Here is a 24968-nt window from a genome sequence, read left to right as displayed (position 1 = left end):
AATAGAACAAGTTTGAGTTTGGAATAAGCGCATCAAAATTAAGAAGTATCTTCCTATCGTCATATTACCATAGGGTTCTATTTTTATCCTCACCTCTAGCTGTAAAGCCTGCTTGATCCATGTCAATGCCTAATGGCAAAGCAATTGCCAGTTGTCTAGTGTAACATTTCTGATTTGTGATTTCTGGATACTAGAACAATTTCAGTAAGTATATTATATTTAAGGAAATTTTAATACTATTTCCTTGTAAAGCCTGCCTTTAGGTAATTTGCTTTGCTATCCAAAAAGGCGACTACAAAAAGATAATATATTATCATTTATATTCAAATGATCCTCTCCTAATTATCATTCCCTGACTTTGATATCTAGAAATTATAATGTAGTGAGAAAAAAAACCTCTAACTCAGCTAATTATCTTCTAAATAAATGTTTTCATTAGAAAAATAGAACATTCTGATAAACATTTTGTAATTTTTAATGAAAGATACTCACGCAAAATCACCTCCTAAAGTACAGATAAGCTGAGCACCAAAAACACTCCATAAAGATAAACCTCCACATTCCCAGGTCACCATAACAACACAGCTATCAGGTGACCATTTGATTAGTTTAACAGGTCCTGTTTTATTCCAAATATCTGTTTAAAAGTAGACAATAAAATACCTTGTGAAAAATGTCAAAATGAGCATTATTGCTTTTGTCATATGAAAAGAATAAGAGAACATATAAATAAAAACTTGATTTTCCAATTTACTACTTTGCTGCATTCATCCATCTAACCATCTAAAAATGAGTAAGCAGAAAAATAAAGAATTCATATTTTCTTTAAAGGTATTCCAGCCTCACTGGAAACTAAGAATTTAAAAAAACAGGTCAGAAATACACTGTGCTATCGCACAAACATATAACTGCCATTCTGATAAGACGATCCTTGGAGGGGGGGAAAAAAAAAAAAAATCCTCTTCCTTTGGCACATACGGGAACTGCAAAATTTCATTTTCACAACAGGTACACGTGTTCAAGTTAAGGACATGATTTACCCATTCATATGCTCCCCACTCTCAAGCCCACAGTACTTATTCACTACTACATGAAAAATTCTATTGTGCTTCGATTCAGCCAGAGGACTGGTGCCTTCCTCAATTTTTTTTCTGCAATTTCGGCACCCTACATGATTTTCTATGGAATTACAGAAAGCATGACAACTGTTTTAAGTGAATTCCCACATCCATACACCCAATACCAGTTTTGACAATAATCTCTCATTTTCTCAGGTGAGTAACGGAAAAAGCATCTCATTATCTATTAATAATCAAGGGAGAAAGGGGAGGAGGAAAAATACTAATACCACCAATGAGAATGCAAACAATGAATAACTGTTAACTAGCGAGGGATAAAAATACTCTTTAATATCTGAAAAACAGCTGGAAAAATTCTAGCAATAGAATTAGCTCACCAGGATATTGTTTTGGTGTCAGCTCCAATTTATGAGAAAATTGCATGGCTCCAGTGGTGACATCTATTGTATAAACTTGTACAGAGCCGCTGGAAGAGATTACAGATGCTTTAGACTACAAGAGTATTTGAACTTCTAACTGATATCAAGAGTTTAAAAAAAAAAAAAAAAAACTGTTATTTATTGACTAAAAGTTGTTTTCCCACTCTCAGAAATACTCTATTCATACCTACAATTTAATAAAAGTAATTTTAAAAGATAACCTGTCCATAATACAACTTTCATGCAAGAGTAAGTTCTGATTAAGGACAAACATTTTTTTAACTATTCATTTTCACTTCTAAAAATGGGGGAAAAAAACAGCCCCACACCTTAACATTTATACCTGTGTCTCCTGCTGTACAATACTAAATTTATCTAGAACAGAGGCGCTGTGGCAAGTAAAAATTTAAAGCACTTCAAAAAAAATATTTACAAAATGGTTTCCTGAATGCAGTGGGGAACTCAAAACCTAAGAGTACTTCATTCACTGAGAGTGCTTCATTTTCTGAAAACATACACACGAACACACACAAACCCAAGTATTTATACAGCTCCCAACTTCATGACAATCCATGCAATGGGCACAGTATTAACCAGGTGCTGAAGTTTTATCTGAAGTGCACTAGTGCATACTAAGATCAATGAACTATATATAGTAACTGCTTTTTGTTTCAAAGGCAGACACTAAAATACAGCATTATTACTACAGTGTAGAATACCTAAGAAAATAGTTGAAGACTAAACCACCCAGACGACTAAGTTTTTAAGAAAACGCTCTAAAAAAGTTACACTCTAGACCTTCTGAAACAATATTATATAGGAGGAAGTCTTGAAAGAACGGTAAAACAAACATTAGAATTAAGAGCACTTTCCTAACTTTTTAATTTATGGATATTCCCACTTATTCAAATACACAACATTCTTCTTAACCAAATCAACACTTTCACAGTTGGGTGCAAAGTGTTGCTATTTCTTGTTCAATACGAGCATGATTAACTGCTTAAAACTGATTTTATAATCTTGCCTTGAGATTAACTGGGATAGCAGCACATTTCCAACCCTTGCTACAGTTCCAACTACTTTTCTTTTTCATAGCTTAAAAAAAACAAGCATCAAATCCAGCTTTATCACAACCAGGTAATCATTTCTTTTCTTCTCTCCTCCTACGTTCTTGACAAAGTAGGTTACACCATCTCTTGCAAAACTGATAATTTTCACCTTTAAAAGTTTCTGCAGCACAATTTTGTAAGCAGAAAGTAGTACTTACGTTTTATTAAAAACAAAAAACAAAAAAAAAAACCCAAAACTCCCATTCAACTTGCCTTACGAAACTTACTTGGCGCATCCAAATGCCATTAATCTGTATTTGTTATTTACTGCCACACAAGTTCCATCAATCACATCTTGTGCCCAAACACCGTGGAGCTGCTGCAAAGAAAAGAAGTCAGGTTTTTGGTTAAACAGGACTTTTAATCATGATAGTTGTCTTCTATCCGTGTACTTCTAACAGAATTCAGCAGTCACGCAACTGAAGCTCAAAGTTGTCCAGGAAAGGGAACTTTACAGTACCGTGCCCAAGATGCTCCCAGTTAAGACTGATTTCATAGACATGGTCAAAAAAAACCAAACAAAAAATATATATAATGTAGATACATACAATATGTGCGTATGAATGTACATAGGTGTTTGCACAGTGATGCGACCTTTCTACATTGTAATCCAGCCACCTATTTGGGGATAACAATCAAAAACTCCACAAAATCATGACAGCAACCCTTTTCTCCCATGAGTGTGACAGCAGTTTATTGGACAAGCTTGTGCATTCACTATGGGTTTCCAGCCACATTTACAGAGGCAGAGACCATATTCTGGATCTGCCGGATGACCTTCGTCACCTAGGCTTTTTTCTTTACAATATGTGTATCTACAAGCAAGAAGCATAGCTGTATTTTAAATACCAAAAACCACTACAGGTAATATTTTTCTGCCATGATGGAGATATTCAAACTGCACAGCATATTAATGTGGAAATCTCAAACCAAAATTTTAATACTGCCTTTTGTTTCAATATTAAGGTAGATTGTATTTCTACCTGAATTTCTATTTCTACTGCAAATTTCAGTAGTAACTGACATGGCTCAGATAAGTAGCCTTCCTACAGACTGGCATCTTTCTCTAATTTTTCTTAGGAAGAATGGAACAAGTTACACATACACTGGATTTTGATTATCAGAGCTCTGAATAACCAAAGCAAATTAGGAGTTTAGGCATGACTACACACATCCTTCTATTGTTTCTGTAATTAAAATAAAGAACTCTAATGATAAAATTTAGTGTAGTTTGTAGGCTGAATTTCAGGAAACAGAACATATTGGAGAAAGATTCCTTTACAAAAATTCTGAAATATGTCACTGTGGGAAGAGTTAGACCTGGTTACAGCTGAAAACTAGAAATAGTACACATGATACTTTGCAGCTGAAGAATCCAATTCTCATCACCCCCTCTTACAGCTAGCAACAGGAAGTCAGTTGCCGAGACAGAAATATGACTTCAGAACTGTAATGGGATTCGGAGATGATAAATAAAGACCAAATCTACTTCCAGCCATGCTCTCCCATAGAGTCAGCCACTAGCCAGAAAACAATTTAGTTCAAATTATGGTATGAAATCCAGTATGGCTCTCTTGTTACCTCTTAAGCACTTGGTAGTTTTTAAATTTATTTTTAGACCAGCTGAAGTTTAAGGGGTAAGCTAACTGAAACAGAGAGCGGGCGGGGGGGGGAAGCCAAAAAACAAAAACCTTAATTGCAGAATGTGCACCAGAAATATTAGAGGAATTGTACCTCAGCAGTGAATCTACTTGACATTGGTGTAATGAAACCAACCCTTCCATCATTGAAAACAACGGCAAACCCATCAAGCGTGGCACAGTACTCCATATCCCTGATGTGAACATTTTCAAAGCCCAAAAATGAACCTGCTGAGAAAACATTAATAATTTTGAGACACCAACACAGTGATAACCGCAAGCCAACAGAGATTTCAGTTCTTTACCTATTCCTTCAGAGAAGAAACTAATTTCAACAGGTAATTTTTCCACATTTACAAGAGGGACATTCTTCTATTTCTCTGCTTGAAAAAGGCAACATCATGTTTTATATTAGAGGGTATTTCTCCAATATTTAACCATCGTAAGTTACAACAAACGAAAAACCCTACCTCGAGAAGACTGCAGGTCCACAGAAAATGGAACTGTACATAAGTTGATGGCCTTCCTTCCGTTGGTCATGCCATCCCAGTGAATAAGATGGAGAAATCCATCAGCAGTAGCAACAAGCAGATCCTCTAACATAGACTGCAAACTAACAGATGCATTTGTCATTTTCTAAAAATTTGCAGCTTAAATCCGTATCACAGAAATATCAACTAATGTAATAACCACTACATTACTGCACTTTGTTTAAGCAGCTATGTTAGCAAATCACGTAGTGTTACGAACTAAGTACAGAAGCCCTCTAGACAGTAAAGACACTAAGCTGATAAAATATGGTATATATATGTTTCTCCTCCCTTGAGAATTAGTCTGTGAACAGATCTGTATTGTTACATTAATTGTTTAACTAGTAAATGAACTGCTAAAGGTCTTTTTTTTCCCCACCAAATACAATACATTGCTACCAACAGTCCATTATTCTTCCATCCTACATAACTGATTTTAACCTTGACTATACACATTTCCAAAACACTGTCTAGCCTGTGGTCTATGCTTAAGAGATTTTTCCTGTAGCCTTTCCCAAAAGAGCTCAAAAATTCAAAACACTGCTATCCATTTGCATGCAGATAACAATCAGTATCTACTCAATTTTTACTGCATTTCTTCCAATAACCCTTTCTCCTATGAGGCCCGTATGCAAATTGCACTTTGCTCTCTTTTCCTCACTCCACACCCTCCCAATCCTATACAGTTTTGTCAACTTTTCATTCATGCTTACTCAGCACATTAAATGTCTATTTACAGGGAAGGCACTCACCACAAAAAATCTGAGCTAAACAAGAAGTTACCCTAAAACAAACTGGCAAATCTAAGCAGATGGCAGGGGAGGTGCTGGAACTCTGTCCATAGTTTTGCTCTGCTTTACAGATGTGTCCACAAAATCCCTAATTCACATCTTGAGTCAGAAGCCGAACACATTTATAGTACTATAATGTAATGCTGAAAGTAAACGCAATATAGACCTCTAAAAGCCAAAAATATCAATACAGACAAGCCCAGAAAAAAAGAATGTCTGCTTTCCAAATACTAATTCCCGAACAACAATTTCCATTTTTACCTTCTTAGACTTACTAGAAGGTTTTTCCTTTTGGTTTTCCTCTTTCCTTTTTAAGAAGTAAGTGCTATATGAGGAAAAAGCCTTAGCATATTATTAGTGAGCATACCTTGTGACAGATGCTTGCAAGTCCAGCACTTTTTTCATTTCTAGATTTAATGAAGGAGCACATTGTTCTTCCTTATAATGTGGGGTCCCCTTCACATGTGGGCTTCCTCTAAAAGAAAAGAGAAATATTAAAACTGAAACAAGCTGCATCTCCAACAAGATAACTGTTATTGACTCACATAGAAAAGAAAACAATAAACACATACCAGAAATTTTCCACAAGCCTGCCAGAAGCAACAATAAATATTTAGAATATAGTTTTAGTGCAGAAAGTTTGTCATATAATCCTATTACTATAAATATATGTGTGCCTATAAAGAGTAAGTATGCAAATTAAGACAACCAACAGACAGTGAGCATTACAATAACTTTGTGGTCTGAGTTTTATATATCTATTAAAATAAAAATTTATATATATATAAATGAAAAGTATCATTCAATGAAATAGTATACAACTGTTACTGTTACTTACCAGTTCTACTCAGATTTAATCAGTCTTAGAAACGTGGTGATTCTGCTTCTCATGGAGATAAACACATAACATCCCTAACTCATTCTTTGCCAAAACGCACCCCAGATATTTTAGACCACTTATGTTTCTTCAGTTCCTTTTGCAAGATTAAGGTCTATGCTGTTAACTCTGCACACATATCCCAACAGATAGACATTTATTTACAGGGATCCAGATGAATATATTTCCTCATTAACAATAAACCTAAGACCTGTAGTAAGAAAAGGCAAGGCTGACCATGCATCTTCTTCCTCTAACAGACCACTACACCAAATCAACTTCCAGATGCAGAAAGCTTCCAATTTATATTTCCCTCATTTTAAATTTCACATGTCACTCTCTCATAAAATGCAATTATTTTAAACCTCCATACAGCATCACCAAATAATTCCATACATGTCTAGGTTATCAGAAGTTTGTTTAACAATAATATTTTTTTAGAAAAGTGACTTACAATCTTAAGTATTGAAACATCATTCCATCCAGTGCAGAACATAGCACTATACTAATGAACAAAGTTAGATCTGCATGACAAAGGCATTGCAGACAAATTAGAGTTAAATCTGGTCTAACTTCATTAGATAGAAGCAACAGATATATACACAAATCCACATCATAGTTACCTGGATTCCAACTGACAAAACATTTCCTTTTACAGCACGGTAGCCAATGCAATTGCTTAGGACAGCAGAGACCAGGACGGTGACCTTTGACATGCTACAGTTAGCAGAAGGAGGTGGCAACATCTTTCCGCAACAAAAAACCATGGTGACCATGAAGGATTTTAGCAAAAATGAGAACAACTAACATAGGGTTAGTCAGCCTACTGCCCAAAAATGATACATTTGTGTAAACATTAAATTATATTAAATGCTTTTTTTTTTTTTTGCATTTCAAAAGATAATTACAAAATAGAATCGCTTGGGAAAAGACAGACTTTTATGGAAGCTAGCTATCAGGGAGTGACACGAGACCTGAGATACAATAAGAAAAGCTGACTAGTTAAGAATAACATTGTTTTTTCTTAAATTGTAAATGAAACTGAATTTCTTGAAGTCCATGAGGCCAAATCCACCTGATTTGGTCTGGCATCCTTTAGAGTCAAGGTTTTCATATAGAAACAAAAGCTATACTATACAGGATTAATTCCTTCAGATTTCTATGTCACTATCTGCAAACCATCATCCCGACGGAAGAAAGGGACAGAAAACTAATACAACTGCCTCTCCCTCGCAAAAGCTGTTAGGAAACATGTCTTTCAAGTCATGGACGCAAAGATGGTTCTTTGGTCCAGCAGCATGAGCTGGGCTTAAAGAAGGTAAAATAAAATGGAAGATGCAGATAATGACATACTCCCAAGCAAGACGAAAAGTCTATCGGCTAGAACCAGTGGTATAACTGAATCAACTACAGCAACTAAAATTGAAGAAAAATGATTGTATAAATATTACTGTTACATTTGTATTAAATGTTACTGTTACACGTAGACAACACAACATACAATATGATTCTTATAACTAACTGAGGTATACAACGAAGTATAAATATAGTGTTTCTAGAGAGTAAAAACTATAAAGCCAGAATAGGATCATATAGTTTACAAGACATCTTTTGCTGGAAGAGAAACTGCAGTCTCCATGGTGGAGGGCTTGGTTTGTTTTTAAAATCAAAGGAGTTTTTTTAAAAAAAAAAAAAAAGTATGCAAGACTTTTCAACTGTATTTGCTAATTTCAGTTAATTTATTACAAGGGTTAATCTATTAGTAGGATATATTTTTTCCTTGGAGGCACCCCTGTCATGATCAAAATTCAAAGTGTCAGTATTTTAATCTGTTTACTATAATGATGTCATTCTCCAATTCAAAAGAAACTTACTATTGGCAGAGGCAATAAAAATTACACTGGGTTCACAAACGGTCCACATTTTCATGAGTCAGCTACAAGTTACTTTGACCTTTAAACCAAGAATGTTTGGTCTGTGTTGCCACATCAGCATCTGCTACATTTGAATCCAAATTTTAAGTAACTCAGCTTTGTACAAGAATTGAAAGGAATGAACACATTGCAAGGACTAAATGTACGAAACAAACAGCATTATTTCAATAGTATTTGCATTTCGATATACATGTAAAAACACCTTCATGAAGTGAATGAGTCTGTGGTTTAAAGAATGAAGAGAAAATTATGAGTCATATATCCAAAGGTCTCATGTATGCCCCTTTATTTTGCGAGTTCAGGCATTAATTTCCACGAATAACTGAGGGCCTGCCAGCAGCAAGATTCCATGTTCAGATATTTTATTCATTTATTTTAAAGATATTAGCCTTATTGGCTAACATAACTAAAACTTTGTATTACCTCCTAACCCTCAGAATTCAGAAAAATCTCCCACTGCATGCATGATCTTAAGAGCATTCCAAACAAGAAGCAAAAGGAATGCCAGACTATTTTTAATGGTAGAATGCAAGTTTTAAGGGAAGTTTCAGATCTTCTTAAACTGTCCATCTAGGTGGAGTTTTTAATCACTAGGTTCATTTTCTGTTCCCTGTTTCACATGTAATAAATCATGTGCTTACTCACAAAAATCAGAGCCCTATATGGCCTAATAAAATGCCTTGCAGAAGCTGAGAATCTGATTTTTTAAATAAGGGTTAAGAAGAAGGGTACATAATTCTATGTTAAGGGCTGCCCTCCTTTCCAAAACTCTGATTCTCTAAGGTTGTCCTACACTAACTCTCTCCAGCTGTTTAGTTCTAGCCCTTATTTCCCCAAAATGAAAGAGAAGCTTATACAAAAGTGAAGTGCTAAAATTCCAGCACAAAATAATAATTTGTTGTATTCATTTCATTTTCTTTAGGAGAATAATTAGCTCTATAATACTTTGATTCTGTTAACAGAAAAAACAATAAGCTCAAAGCTGCAAGACGCAAGGATAAGAAAACTGAGAACAGTTTTTTTTAAAAAAAAAAAAAAAAAGTAAGTATCCTAACTGTAAAAAAGGGAAAGCACTTTACAATACGCAATATCTTAGTCAGCTAGCCTCCCCTGAATGTGATGGAGGAAGGAGAAATAGGAGAAAAAAAAAAAAAAACAACACACAACAGTTTGCTGCCTGGGGTTGTGGGAGGTCCAGGGAGGACAGTATGCAAGCAAGCTAGGTGTTCCAGTAGCACAGTGCTGCATTTATGTCTTCCACTGCATAACAGTGGTTAAACGATACAGAATGATCCACAGACAAAACTTAACTCAGAAATACCGTTACCAGCTTAGTCACTGCTAGCAGAAGCAACTAAGAAATATTAAGAAGGTTGAATCCAGCAGAAACAAGAATATCTCCTATACTTCTTTTCAATTCGTCAATGATTACGACATTTACAGATTTCCCTGGATTGTCCTTCAATGTATCGTATATTAAAATTTAAATAATAAAATAAGAAAAACATGCAGACACTAACATACGAGGTCTTCTCTATTAAAATTAGCTGAAAAACACACATCACACGTCTGAAATCTTCTGTCCGAATTTACCCTATTCTTCCTATGGAAATACAGTTATTTCCTTCCTTCAAATCCAATCAGGTCTGTGTTTTTCAACCTAAAAGAAGAATTTGTTTCCCTAAACAGGCAGAAATGAAGAATAACAAAGGAATTTTTAAACCAAATGAATATAAATTAACTCCTGCTACTACTAGCAGTAGACAAAACAAGGCACTTAAAATACTTGCATCACGAAGGCTAGGCAGAGGACAATACATAAGAAAACTACTAGTTATGGGTCCATACCCAAAATAAATCCTAGAATGTCTGCATATTACATTAATTTAAAACTAGACCTACAGTTATGGCTGGATAATAGTTTAGAGAAATTCATAGATGGTCTTATGGTCAGCAAACACTACGCTTCCAAAAAATGAATGTGTCTAAATGCACAGGTCAGATATAACAAAAAAATCCAAGTCAATAGCATCAGTTCCCACAAGTTGAATTACAGCTGCTTGAGAAGTAAAGGAGACATTTTACTAAAAAATACACAAAAAAACACTCCACACTCGGTTCTTCAGTAAGTACCTTTAGAACAAATAAGTGAAGCTAACAAGACTGAATATTGTCATACTACTTCGGGATTATGAAGCTTCCAATTTTTGCTGCTAAAATGGTTCCTTCAGCAGTGTTTCTTGCAAAAAAAATCAAATGTTTCTGCTGTTAGGAGCTTTATATATGATATGAGAAAAAAAAGAGTAAACGTTTACAAATGAATTTATACCATGAGGTAGTCCCATGGGTTGCTCTCCCTGAAGATGCAACAGCAGAAAACTGGCAACATCAGTTGTTGTTGTATTAGCAGCATTAGATAACGCTTATTAATTGTTCAAGGGTTCACGCCAAGACTTCAGTTAGTGTACTGTCTGTACAGCTATTATTTTTTTGTAAGTCAGGTTTAAACAGACTGCATTACCACCTCTAAATGCGTGATCCTTCACTAATAATTCATCATTTATGATACTTTTTAATGAACAATTTGACACAAGTAAAACAAGTTGCTCCATGAGCTTTGCCTTCATAGATAGCGTCTTCTATCTCCTAAACTTGCATCTCCCACCAGATACTACAACCAGCCATCAGCAGCAGAAACGTGGCATGCATATGCAGACTGGCAACAGGTCACAAATTTATCACAAATTTAACTAAAAGAGAGCCTATGGACCCAATTATAAAAGCTCTGGAACGGGCAAGAGTTTTAAACAGTAATTCTTAGTACAGTCTTTGCTAACAAAGGCTATACATCTGAATAATAACAGCTTTCTGTGGTTTGAGGAGAGTAATAATGAGCTCACATACTAATCAACTATTCTTTTTTAAAAGCTAAATGGTTTACCAAATTATTATTCCGGTTTCAAAGACTTCATGAAACACTAAATATCCTGAAACCACATAATGGACTAGCAAGCATCATAATGGTTAATAAAAATCCTAAAACTAACCCAGTTTTAAATATACATTATCCAATCAATGCCAAAAGCAACTTACTGGAAAAACCACACACTTAAAGTTCACTCCAAACGTAATTCCCAACAAAAATGCTTTAATAAGTTTTAACTTTACACCTAATCAGTTGTCCTTGCATAGCTGCTGATTGTTCTAGAGTTTAAAGTTCAAACCTTTGTACATACTAGTCTAAATCTACTGAATCAAACTGATGGGGCAATTTTCAGTGCCTACAAACAGTCTTGCTATAGAAAAAGAAAAAGATTTGATAAGTGTCAAAAAGAGTAGGACATAAATACACTAACTACATGTGTCAGTAGCATAAGTTAGCAAGAAGTTTTAAAGCTTCTTCAGGTATTTAAAAGCATTCTGGTCTCGTTCTGTGTTTATACATCATTCATAGCACATCCTTTTATTACAAGGTCAACAACTGAAGGCTCCATTTGAAAATATAAAGAAATTTGAGGAAAAATAAAAAATCTACATGGTTTATAAGCTACACATGGTAACTGTAAAGTTTTTGTTGCTTTGTTTTTGAATGAGAAAATATCCTTGCCATTAAGTCATTGCACACTATGTCTTCACTCACAAAGCTTAAGTCACTCTCTTGCCAGAATTACACAGAATCACAGAATCGTTTAGGTTGGAAGGGACCTCTGGAGATCATCTAGTCCAACCTCCCTGCTCAAGCAGGGTCACCTAGAGCAGATTGCCCAGGATCACATCCAGACGGGTTTGGAATATCTCCAGCGAAGGAGACTCCACCACCTCTCTGGGAAACCTGTTCCAATGCTCCGTCGCCCTCACAGCGAGGAAGTTTTTTCTCAGGTTTAGGTGGAACTTCCTGTGGTTCAGTTTCTGCCCGTTGCCGCTTGTCCTGTTGCTGGGCACCACGGAGAAGAGACTGGCCTCATCCTCTTGACGCTCCCCCTTCAGATACTTGTACACGTTGATGAGATCGCCTCTCAGTCTTCTCTTCTCCAGGCTGAACAGGCCCAGCTCTCGCAGCCTTTCCTCATAGGAGACACGCTCCAGTCCCCTCATCATCTTGGTAGCCCTCCGCTGGACTCTCTCCAGTAGCGCCATGTCTCTCTTGTCCTGGGGAGCCCAGCACTGGACACAGGACTCCAGGTGGGGCCTCCCCAGGGCTGAGGAGAGGGGCAGGATCACCTCCCTCCACCTGCTGGCAGCACCCTGCCTAATGCACCCCAGGAGACCATTGGCCTTCTTGGCCACAAGGGCACACTGCTGCCTCATGGTCAACTTGTTCTCCACCAGCACTCCCAGGTCCTTCTCGGCAGAGCTGCTTTCCAGCAGGTCAACCCCCAGCCTGTACTGGGGCATGGGATTATTCCTGCCTAGGTGCAGGACACCCTGCACTTGCCTTTGTTGAACTTCAGGAGGTTCCTCTCCGCCCACCTCTCCAACCTGTCCAGGTCCCTCTGAACGGCAGCACAGCCCTCTACTGTGTCAGCCTCTCCCCCCAGTTTCGTATCATCAGCAAACTTGCTGAGGGTGCACTTTGTCCCTTCCTCAAGGTCACTGATGAATATATTGAACAAGACTGGACCCAGGACTGACCCCTGGGGGACACCACTAGCCACAGGCCTCCAACTTGACTCTGCGCCATTCACCACAACCCTCTGAGCTCGGCCATCCAGCCACTTCTCAAGCCACCTCACCGTCCACTCATCTAGCCCACACTTCCTGAGTTTACCTACAAGGATGTGATGGGAGACAGTGTCAAAAGCCTTGCTGAAGTCCACGCAGACAACATCCACTGCTCTGCCCTCATCTACCCAGCCAGTCATCCCATCCGAGAAGGCTATCAGGTTGGTCAAGCAGGATTTCCCTTTGGTGACTCCATGCGGACTACTCCTGATCACCTTCTTGTCCTCCACATGCTTAGTGAGGACCTCCAGGAGGAGCTGTTCCATCACCTTGCCAGGCAGGGAGGGGAGGCTGACAGGCCTGCAGTTTCCTGGCTCCTCCTTCTTGCCCTTTTGGAAGACTGGCGTGACATTGGCTTTCTTCCAGTCCTCAGGCACCCCTCCTGATCTCCAGGACCTTTCAAAGAGGATGGAGAGTGGCCTAGCAATAACACCCGCCAGCTCCCTCAGCACTCGTGGGTGCATCCCATCAGGGCCCATGGATTTGTGGATGTCAAGTTTGGACAAAAGATCTCTAACCTGATCCTCCTCAACCAAGGGAGAGTCTGCCTTTCTCCAGACTTCCTCTCTTGTCCCCAGGGTCTGGAGTTCCCCAGGACTGGCCTTAGCAGTGAAGACGGAAGCAAAGGCAGCATTCAATAACTCTGCCTTCTCTGTATCCTTTGTCACCAGGGCACCTGCCCCATTCAGCAGCGAGCCCACGTTTTCCCTACTCTTCCTTTTGCTATGGATGTATTTGAAGAAGCCCTTCTTGTTGTCCTTGACATCCCTTGACAGATTTAATTCCAACTGGGCCTTAGCCTTCCTTGTCGCATCCCTGCACGCTCTGACAACGTCCCTGTATTCCTCCCAAGTGGCCTGTCCCCTTTTCCACATTCTGTACACTTCCTTCTTCTGCTGGAGTTTGGCCAGGAGTTCCTTGCTCACCCATGCAGGTCTCCTGCCCGCTTTGCTGGACTTCTTCCTCAGAGGGATGCACCGATCTTGAGCCTGGAAGAGGTGATACTTGAATACTAACCAGCTTTCTTGGACCCCCCTTCCTTCTAGGGCCCTACCCCATGAGATTCCCCTAAGTAGGCCCCTCAAGAGGCCAAAGTTAGCTCTCCTCAAGTCCAGCGTTGCAATCCTACTCATTGCCCTGCTCCCTCCTCGGAGGATCCTGAACTCCACCATCTCATGGTCACTGCAGCCAAGGCTGCCCCCAACCTTCACCTCTCCAACTAGACCTTCTTTGTTCGTTAGTACAAGGGCTAGCAGTGCACCTCTCCTCATTGGCGTCTCCACCACCTGCATCAAGAAATTATCCTCAATCCTCTGCAGGAACCTCTTTGACTGTTTCTGCCTAGCTGTGCTGTCTCCCCAACAGATGTCAGGGGGGTTGAAGTCCCCCATGAGAACCAGGGCCTGTGAACCGCAGGGTACTTCCAGCTGCCTGTAGAAGGCCTCATCGACGACTTCCTCCTGGTCAGGTGGCCTGCAGTAAACCCCCACAACAGTGTCTCCCATGTTAGCCTGCCCTCTAATCCTTACCCATAGGCTCTCCACTTGCTCTTCATCCACCCCGAGGCAGAGCTCCATACATTCTAGTTGCTCCCTCACATAAAGGGCAACTCCACCACCTCGCCTTCCTGGCCTGTCTTTCCTAAAAAGGTCCGTGACGGCATCCCAGTCATGTGAACTATCCCACCATGTCTCTGTCACTGCAATGAGATCGTGGCCCTGCGACCGCACACAGATCTCTAACTCTTCCTGTTTATTCCCCATGCTGCGTGCATTGGTGTACAGGCATTTCAGAGAGCCAGTCAAGCACGCAGGCTTCCCAGGAGAGGTGCAAGAGGATCCTCCATAGCCATGTCCCATCCTGTCTCCCCAGGCTGCATGCACCCGCTGGAGGCCTCCTGACTTGAGCGGTGTTTTACTGACTCCCCTGCCACTATACCACTCCCCTTCCCCCATCTTGCCTAGCTTAAAGCCCTCCTTACCAGGCTGGCCAACCTGTTGGCAAAGACACGCGTGCCCCGCTTGGTAAGGTGGATCCCATCGCTCCCCATCAGCTGTCGATCTTCAAACAGGGTCCCATGGCCATAGGAACCAAAGCCCTGTTGCCAACACCAGCGGCGCAGCCAGTTGTTAACTCGGAAAACTCGTCTACTCCTCCTCCCGTCCTTTCCCCTCACAGGCAAGATTGAGGAGAAAACGACCTGGGCTCCCAGACCCTTCACCACCATTCCCACAGCTCGGAAGTCCTGTTGGATGGTTTCCAGTTTGCCTTTCATGTCGTTAGCACCCACATGGAAGACCAGCAGAGGGTAGTAGTCCGATGCATGGACAAGCCTTGGCAGTCTATCCACGACATCTCTTATTCGAGCCCCTGGCAGGCAGCAAACCTCTCTGGACAAGAGGTCGGGTCGGCAGAGAGGTGCCTCTGGCCCCTGCAGCAGGGAGTCACCCACAACAATCACTCGCCGCTTCTTCCGGGGGTTCCTGCACGGCACAGGGTCTGCCAGCCAGGCCAGTTGCCTCCCTTGGAGCTGTGCCCAGCTCCTCTTCAGCTGGAGGGCGCTAAACTTGTTCTTCACAGGCAACTCCTGAGGAGGAGCAAGAGCCCTTCTCCTTCTACGAGAGCTCACCAGCTTCCAGCCCTCTTCAACAGTGTTATGATGCACCTTTACACACGGTGCTGAGCCCTCTGACAACTCCGCTGCAGTGGGGGCAGGGGACTCCTGGAGCTGCACCGTCTCCGAGAACGCCCTCTCAATCTCCCGCTCATCCTCTCGGATGCTACGCAGCCTACTAACCTCCTCCCGTAACTCCTTGATCTGGTGACGCAACTGGTCAACCACAGCACACCTCACGCAGGAGAGCTGTCTGTCAGCCCAGACCCCACGGAGAGGCCCCAGGCACTCCCTGCGGCCTGACACCTGCAGAGCTGCATCTGCTGTCTGAGGGTCTGTCTGGCTTGAAGCCTCAGACACAGCCGATGCAGCACCTCCAGCAGCCACCGGGGAACGTGCTCTGCGGCGTGTCATGACCATGCCCCGGGGAAAGGACACACCACTGTGCAAAATGGAGAGGTGCCTTCTTTGCCTTCTGGCACCCTTCTGCGCCAACTGCTGCGTCTGTTCGCTGCCTCTGTTGGCTGCATTGTGGGAGCTGCGCTCTAGGCCTGGCTCTTATATGGGCCTCTGCCTAGCAGTGACTCACAAGGGTGCTTGACCCACCCAACCAGGAGCCACCTGAAACAAAAGCCCCAACTCCCTCGGACCAGGGCAGCCCAGAGAGCTCGTTAGCAGCAGCCCCACCTAGCTAGAACTTCCCAGGAGAAGTTAAGTCAAGGCCCCCTGCAGGAGTCCTTGCCCAGCTCTCCCTTCCTGCTAGCAGCAGGCACCGTCTAGTTCCTCGGGGGTCCCCAGAAAGTCTCCACAACTTCCAACAAGGCCCACAAAAGGCCCAGGCAGAGCCCAGACACTGCTGCGCTGCTGAATTCAATTTCTGAATTCATCAGAAATAATTCATAGTTCAGTATAGAGAAGCCTCTACTGTAATGGCATTATAGATCCATCATCGTGAAACAAAGGAATATCTGTACAAATTCCTTTGGGAACATTTCCAAAAAAATACTGTCATAGTTTGCCACAGCTTATAAAGTTACAAATTTGTATGCATACTCTGCCACTTTTATAAGGTGTAAAGATAGATGCTGTTTTACCACACACATATATTTTCATATTTTAATTTTGCTTTTTCTTTTTTGTTTTTAATATGGTGGTAAAAATAGACTGAATTAACTGAAGCAGGACTGTGTGTTCACTTAAGGAAAAATATCCCAGAATGTGGGCTAGCAGCCAATACTGAAACTGTTCCAAGCCTGCTCTGAACTGGAACAAAATTTCCAAGAGCTGGAACAAAACTGCAGAATATTCTGGCTCAATTTTAAAGCCAATTACTACTTTTTTTCCTTGTTTTTATTCTAACAAATTAAGCAGAATAGATTACATTTTTTATCGAGCAGTCACTCCAAGAATGGACTAGCACTTCCTAGCCAAATTTTTCAACACAGACAAAAATATTTCCTTCAACAGACAATTTCAAATCATAACATTGCTGAAATACTACAATTTGACAAAGAAGTTATCAAGTGATTCCAGGAGACATGTCAAAAGGTTCCTTTTTTCTTTGGAAAAGCTCTCCAAGTTAATGGCAGAATACTGTCCTTATGATATGAGCATTAATTTTACCACATTATTCTTACCTTAAATTTTTGTGCATAATGCTGAACAGTTCCTTAACACTTATCATAACTACTTCAGTATATTTGAAACTGATTACACACCAAAAGGCATAAAATACTTGCATACGTTTAAAATAATTCCCATTCACCCATCTCAAAGTATTTAATACAGCCTCAGTTTTGTTAAGAGCCATGCCCTCAGACAGTGATAAAACAAACTGAAAAGGTTTTGTGGGTTCCAGCAGTAAGCTTTGTTAATTTTCATGCACAGCACTTCCATTAAAATAATGATTTTTTGAATATAAAGACTATTACAATAGGTTGTTCTGAAAAGGAGGAAGCCATGCCTAACAAGCATTTCTTAAACAGGAAATCAGTTTTCCTAGTCTCCATATTTCTATTCCTATTCTACATATTTCTAAACAAATAATAGCAGAGGAGAGAAGAGAAGTCCTCCAACCTCCAGTAGACATACTGCAATGCACATACAGTCAAAATCAGCAAAAGTGTTTCTAACACTTCGTACAGCCTCCCATGCAGCTTAATTGTTTTTTTGAGACAAAACAATTACAAAACGTTTACTAGTAGACAGGGACATATCATCAACATTAAGCAAAACCTGAAGCTATTCAGAATTTTTAAAAGCTAAAAAAAGTGAGAACATTTAGAAAGACTGCCACAAGTGTGTCTGTTAGGCAAAAAAAAAAAAGAAGAAGAAGATGACGTTCTGCAACATTTCTTAACCCTCTAGTGTGCTGCAGCGGTGGCTGAAGAGAAGAGTGATCACCAAAAAACTTTACCTCAGATACGCGAGGTGTGTACACCTACAATTGAAAGCTGTCGTCCACCCATTTCACTGCTTATACTGACCCGTTTCCAAAAGCACGTGAGACATTGCCTGATACCATATTGATAATACAAGGACAGAAAACCCTCAGAAGTTTAAACCATGCAATTTACCAAAAGCTTCACATCCTTAAAAGTAAGGATTTAAAAGACTTCCATAGCACAGGAAGCCATCTTAAAATACAAGATACTAGCCAGCATAATATGTAGAGCCTTCCTTTATACTGCGCAAAAGGAGAAGGAGGTCCTGCCAGTTGCTTCCTTTCTCTCCTTGCCTCCCCTATCACTCATAAGCTTCAGCATTTGCTCATTTGACACCTGTGACGAGTTTGGAGGGGGAGGAGGGGGTGGAGCCTGTTTCATTTTGCCATTAGATCAGCAACCTGATTTGACTTAAGGCATAGCTGCATAGTCACTACCACCAAAATGCAAAAAGAGGCCAAGAACACACTTGCTACAGTGGGAGAACACAGTAAGATGATCCCTTTTAAGCACAATGTTAAACCAAGTATGAGGCCACACGCTGATTTTCAGTGGTCTCAAAGTTAAGAGCTTATTTTGACATTGTTCAGTCCACTAGAAAATGAAATCCAAGTACTTCAGTGAAATAACCCCCTTCTTAGGGAAATAAACACATCCCAGAGGAAAGTTCAAGTTTCAGATCTGAGATTTGGGTTTTTTTGTTTGCTTTTGTTTTCATGTTTGATCCTGAAGGAAAAACTATAAAGCGGAATCAGTGAAATTGTCTGCAGACAGAGCCCTGCACCATAAAAAAGAAGTTCATCCAGTCATAATACATTGTAGAATGATTTGAGGTTAATCACAATTAACTCACAGACAAATCCTATTGGGTTTTCATATTTCTTGTGCTCTAATATAACCCAAATAGTAGTAATTTTGTGCAAGTCTGCCAACTTGAGGGCTAAAAACAGATCAACAAGCAATCCTAGTAAGTTCAAGGAGATAATTTATCCTCTTTAAGAGAAGGACATGCATTAGTCTTAGGAGATTGTGAGCAACCTATCATAAATACTCCAAGGACAAACACCTTCTCTTATATACCCACAGAATTGGCATTAATATCCTTTTGGGCTACATAAATACATCTTAAAAGCCTCACCCTCCAACATAATAGAAAAATATTTTTCATAAAATATAAGCCTGTAGATTGACAGCACAAATCAATCCATATTTTCTACAAAGTTGGACCAGTTAGCCACTGTTTAATGAAAGAGTATATTTTTAAAGCTGCCTACATACCAACTTAAGCAAACTTTCCCACAAGTTCGCCTGTTTTAACCTTTACTGCAGTTTTATACACATTTCCACATATTTTCAGATTTTACCAATAATAGAACAATTAAAAATACATTCCCAATAGAACAAGAGCAGCATACCATCGATTCCTGTTTAGTCTTGTATATTACCTACAGCTGAAGATAAGCTATCTTGTTATTCACTTCAACAGGTTTTCAGCAGATGACGCTTTTCTGCTCTCCCTTTTTTTTTTTTTTTTTTTTTTAAAAAAGGCAGTAAGTCAGACAAAAAGTCAGTTTGTCGTTTTGAAAAACACTGTTTGGGTCTCACAAGAGGCAAGGCAACAGTATTGTTTACTAGCAAAAGTAGTAATAGCAGGAATTTATTAGGAAATCATTTAATACCTGCCAAGTCATTTTTCTTCATAAGCACTTGTAACAAAATTATGTGATTGAAAAAAAAAAAAGTCTTCATGAGCATTCAAATGTTTAGCGTTCATGGTTTAACAGTTAGGGTTTAAAACAAGAATGTTCTCTTACATGACATCATAGGTTATCCACTATTACTCAAGAGCTGACCACTTGGAAACATCACTCCATTTTAGTTTGCTTCACGAATACTAAAAAACTTTAAAATTAAGTTGACTAGCATTATCACAATAATACAGGCATACAATTTAGCTCCTGGTTTACATGACAAAAAATTTACTTAACATGAAGTCTCCTGTATTTCAGACAAAAAATTAAAAACAAATATGAATACCACTTTGAATGGCTAACACTTAAAAAAAAGAAAAACTGTATTCCTAGAATTCATATCTGAGCTCTTCTTTCTTATTGGCCCAGTGAAATTCTTGCTCGTCTCTTGGTATTATGCTTTCTTTTTCAGAATTTGCCTGAAGCAAGTCACATCATGGCTTCAAATGCCAATTTTCAGACATATTTTTAAAAGTAGTTTCTAGCCAATGAGAGATAGTAACGTTTTCCTCTTGCTCTAGACAAGTTTGGTTCAAACAATGACTATAGGTTCTGCCTAAACACGGACACACACAAATACACCCCTTGAGGTTTTAATTTCTCTCCTAAATATTTTGTAATTTTGCAAATTCTATTAAAAGCCAATCAGAAATACCTTCAATGTACGGTCACATTTAACAAAATTAAAAGGATTCTCTACTTCACAATAAAGGCAATTAGATGGCCATGTCGATATAATACATTACAGTTAAAACACTTATACTTTTTATTGAAGATATTTCATATTCTTTCAAAAATATTTAGAACTTCTGCCCAGCTTGTTTAAAAGATCTCTAAACTACCAACAAGTTGGGGTGAGGGGAGGAATCTGTAAAAAGATTTCACCCTATCAATTCTTAAGAAACATGGTTTGTTTAACTGATTTACTCAAAAGCAACTATTAAAGCCTGTCAGATTACATGAATTAAAGAGATTGCCTCAAATCAGTTATGAAATTAGGCTATTTTAATGCTGCTATTGAAAGTTTTTGCTGCTGACAAAAGGGAGCTAAGGAATCCTACCAGGGGACAGCCAACTAATTAGATTCAATTTCTCCTCTGAACTGACTTTAATTTGTAAGAATGACACCTCATATATCCATCAAGTCTTAAAACCTACTTTAAAAGAACAAATTTTTTCTAATCCTAAAATCCATATAAGACCTGGCTAGTCACAGTTTACTATATTGCAGGGAAGCAGAGAAAAATGTAAATACTTACTTTGGAAACAGAGGCTCATAAAGATACTTGTCTGCTGCTGATGGAATTTCAAAAAATAAGATGTATCCATTTGCAGTCTGAAACAGAAACGCTGATAAAATATATATCTAAGCTATCTGTGTATATAAAACTTACACAGACTCTTACGATTTTTATACAACTCTCCAATACATTGCAGACAAACATACACTCATACCAGCTCTGGATATATTAAAAACTTGTCTCTTGAAATTCATTGTTGATAAAATCCATACTACCCTTTAACAGAACCCACTGTACAGATCACTCAGGAGGGAGAAAATATGAAAAAACAGTTAGATGTATGCACACAGATTGGATTTTTTCTGATTTACATTGATTTAAATACATTTTTAAAAGACAGCTAGTCTCAGATAGTCAAAAATGTAGGCACCTAATTCCCAGTAAAAGAGCAAGTTACTGCAGAAGGCATCTAACAGAATATAGCGAGCATTCACAGTAAATCCAAACGCTGATAGACACTATAGAGTACAGAGGAGCTAGGCACTGACTCTCAGTCATCCAGACAGGCTTTAAAAAATCCTAACATCACCTAGTGCCATTAGGTATCACAACACACTTAACCTGCCTATGTCTGGAAAATTTTTTATCACTCAAGCCCAAGTCATATTCTGTTATTCTGGAAGAGTGATTTCAAATTATAACACTATCTGAAGAACAAATGCAAATCATTTAGTTATCAGATGTTCCAGTCCGGACTAGAAGCTGACCCAGGATTTGTATAAATACAGGAGAGCCAGGTGACCAATAAAGTTAGGTGTCCAAAATTAGGAGGTACTATTTTTTTAAGCATAAGTTTATCCTTCAGACAAACTGGCAAATGCATACCAGTTAAACAGTGTTTCTGTCCAGTCATTTTAATAGGGGCTAGGCATGCACCCAAAGCACTATGAAGACAAGCAGCAGTGAAACGAATGGTTTCAAGTTGCTTTGTAGGGTTGGTTTCCCTTTCTTCCAATAAAGGAAGGAGAAACACTCGTTACGTTAGTTTAGCAGTTCAGGGGGGCATTTTTTCCCCCCACTCAATCAATTTGCTTCGTAACGAAATAAATTTAGCGTTTCAACTTCAAACAAGCTCCAGGAACGCACTTTAAAAAACACAGTTCTCATTCAAAGCAAATATCTTTCTTGTGCAAGAATAAGATATGTACCATAGTGTTGATCTTGAGACAGACTGAAAAAAAAGTGGGAGCTTTTCCCTATCCGGTAAAATAATGTTCAGGTATTATGTAATAAGGAAGCATACACTCATTTCTAACATCTGTACAGGTACTCTCCATTACATCATTAAATATTTAACCCGTAAGTTATCTTATACTGGAAGGAGAAGTAAAGCAATACTGTGAAGTATCTTTATACTGATATTAAGATACAAAAGACCTTCACAAACTCTATCTAAAGTAGAAGTTGCTATTGTTACAGGTTCATTTTTGAGCAGAGCCTCAAATTCCATGAATAGTTATTTGAATTGTAAAAAGCATTCTACCATGCTCTTGCTGCAAACTGATTATACGCATTCAGTTAAGTTTCTACACTGCTTTAGAAATGTCTGTCTTCCAAAGAAACTTTACTAAAGTTACCATCACTGTCATCTGTTCCCTGATTGTTCTCAGACGGTCATCGAGATGGCATCTTCTTGCCAAAGCATAACCATCCATTGCCTCACAAGTGATTTCATTCTATGGTTTCTCATACGCTATGATGTTTAATAATGCTCCAATTTAGCTATGGAAATGGATTTAGAAGAGTAGACTATTAGAAGACTGACTGCAGCAGTGGAATGGAAGGACTCAAACCTCTTACACTCTTTTCTACAATGAAGCACCTCCATCCAGTTTACAAGTTTATTTAACTACTAGAATCAGCTACCATGGGTGAATATGCCAGTCCAACAAGGAACAAAGTATTTCCCAGTAACACTGGAAAAATTACAAAAAGAGCAAGATGAGAAAAGAAACTGCAAAATATCAGGAAAAAAAAGACGACAGTTCAGAAAGTGACTAGGATGAGATTCTACCAAAAAAATCACAAAATCTAAAATGATGTTAGTCCAAAGGAAGACATCAGTTTAGGTATGTTCCAACAGCTTAGCAAGACAAGACAAGAGTAGTAGAAAAAGCTGTAATGGCTAGAGGATGGGTATGGTGCAAAAATTGTTTAAGCTTGTTTAATCATGTACCATTAAAGCTACCTGAGATTTTTTTAGAAAACCTTACAAGCTAAACGAAGGTTTGCTTTCAGTACAAATAATTATTACCTCAGAAGGTCTGCTGCACAGTGATTTATTTTCATAAAGATGCTCTGAACACTTCGATAGTGAGAAAGAAATAAAGAAAACATTGCAGATCACTGTTCTAGTGGACATTAAATCAAGACTACCCTCATAATTATGTCATTAAAAAAAAAAAATTAGTTCATTAGCCAAGTGGTACATTTCTTATGTAAATACTAACTTGTTTGTTCACCTTCTTAAAAAAGAAAAGTTCAACATTTTTATCATTACGTAAAACTACTCAGTCAAAAAATTCAGCCAAGAAACAGCTAAGAAACAGAACCACCTACCTCAGCTTTCAAATTAAGATATTCAGGTACTGCCTAGGACTTCAGCAATTAACTTCAACATAACCAGCAACATAAAATATTCAAATTTTATAAATAAATAGCTCAACTTGATATTGTTCTATCATTTTTGTTCACTCGTTTTCTCCTTAAGAAAAAGTCACAAAGAAGGGAAAAAAAACGTTTATTCTCTAAGAAAAAAGGTTCTTCCTTTCTCTCTATAAAAGAAATACCAGTATTTTTAAATCTAGTCCTTTGGTAGGACTCAGTATCTAATTAAAACTAAACCTTGGACAGATTCCAAAAGCTTATTACAAAATCTTGGAAAAAATCAAGAAAGGTGGTGTTCAAGCTAACATAACATGTTTGAATAAATAATTACACATGGGAGATGCTATATAAGCATCAGAAACAAAGGATACTAGTAACCTCATGCAGCTCAGTATTTTGACAACCATTTGATCATTTTGAAATTTAGTTTGTGAAGTTTACAAACTCAGACTTCAAGATAAGGGCCGTTAAGAGTCCAACATCATCTGCCATAAAGAGCACCAAGCTAAATAACACTAAATAACCAGATGAAATTAAAGCTAGTTTGACTCTCAGCTGCAGTGGAAGGTCTCTTAAACAAATGGATCCCCACATCACAGAGAAAACAATATACACCCTAATTCAATATAACAGACTCTGTCTCTTCCGAACTGCTTTATATGAGCGTAGTTAAAATGTGCTTAGATAGTTTATTTGTGATTACATGCTGCATTATAAAATAGAAGAATGCTTTGATTATTCGTGACAATTCTTACAAGAGTCTGTTTTGCCTTCGCTGGTAATTATTAGAATTTATGGTCTCAAGATATAATCTGACAGCAATAGGAGTGGATTCACCAGGTCCTTTTAGGTGTTTTAAACATTATAAACCAGCTACGCAGTGAAGTCTACTCCAGGATTACACACAAGAAAACTGGAGCACAGGAAGTTCAGCTGATTCACATAGTCATGAAGACAACTGTAGAAACAGGAACTATTCCATAAATCATCTGAGGTGTTTTCCGCTAAGATAACAAGGTCTGTGTGGTTAAAAGGCACTATACAAGGCACGACAGGCATCCTTTGAAGTACATAAGACTGTTTATATTAGGACACTAAGTCACTGTGCCAACAAATGCAGCAATTATTATCCAATTTGTAATTCCACATA

At 38.8% G+C, this 24968-nt stretch overlaps 1 protein-coding gene across 6 annotated transcripts in view; it reads right to left on the bottom strand.

Annotated features, from left to right (window-relative positions):
* RIC1 (RIC1 homolog, RAB6A GEF complex partner 1) overlaps positions 1 to 24968 on the bottom strand; it is a 56004-nt gene that overhangs the window by 18112 nt on the left and 12924 nt on the right. For 2 of the 6 annotated variants that reach the window (XM_068928801.1, XM_068928799.1), the window contains exons 3-9: positions 21170 to 21246; positions 5936 to 6043; positions 4718 to 4860; positions 4342 to 4478; positions 2835 to 2926; positions 1457 to 1545; positions 493 to 637 (exon numbers count right to left, since the gene is read on the bottom strand). In XM_068928801.1, coding sequence (XP_068784902.1) covers positions 493 to 637; positions 1457 to 1545; positions 2835 to 2926; positions 4342 to 4478; positions 4718 to 4860; positions 5936 to 6043; positions 21170 to 21246 — 791 coding nt within the window. Of the gene's footprint in view, positions 1 to 492; positions 638 to 1456; positions 1546 to 2834; positions 2927 to 4341; positions 4479 to 4717; positions 4861 to 5935; positions 6044 to 21169; positions 21261 to 24968 lie in introns of all 6 variants that reach the window. The other 4 variants (XM_068928800.1, XM_009669096.2, XM_068928802.1 and 1 more) reach the window with 4 other exon arrangements.

This window comes from Struthio camelus, chromosome Z (assembly GCF_040807025.1).
Source record: "Struthio camelus isolate bStrCam1 chromosome Z, bStrCam1.hap1, whole genome shotgun sequence".
Lineage (NCBI taxonomy): Eukaryota > Metazoa > Chordata > Aves > Struthioniformes > Struthionidae > Struthio > Struthio camelus.
The sequence above is the reverse complement of the archived record's forward strand: the minus strand, read 5'-3'. Positions and strand labels throughout refer to the sequence as shown.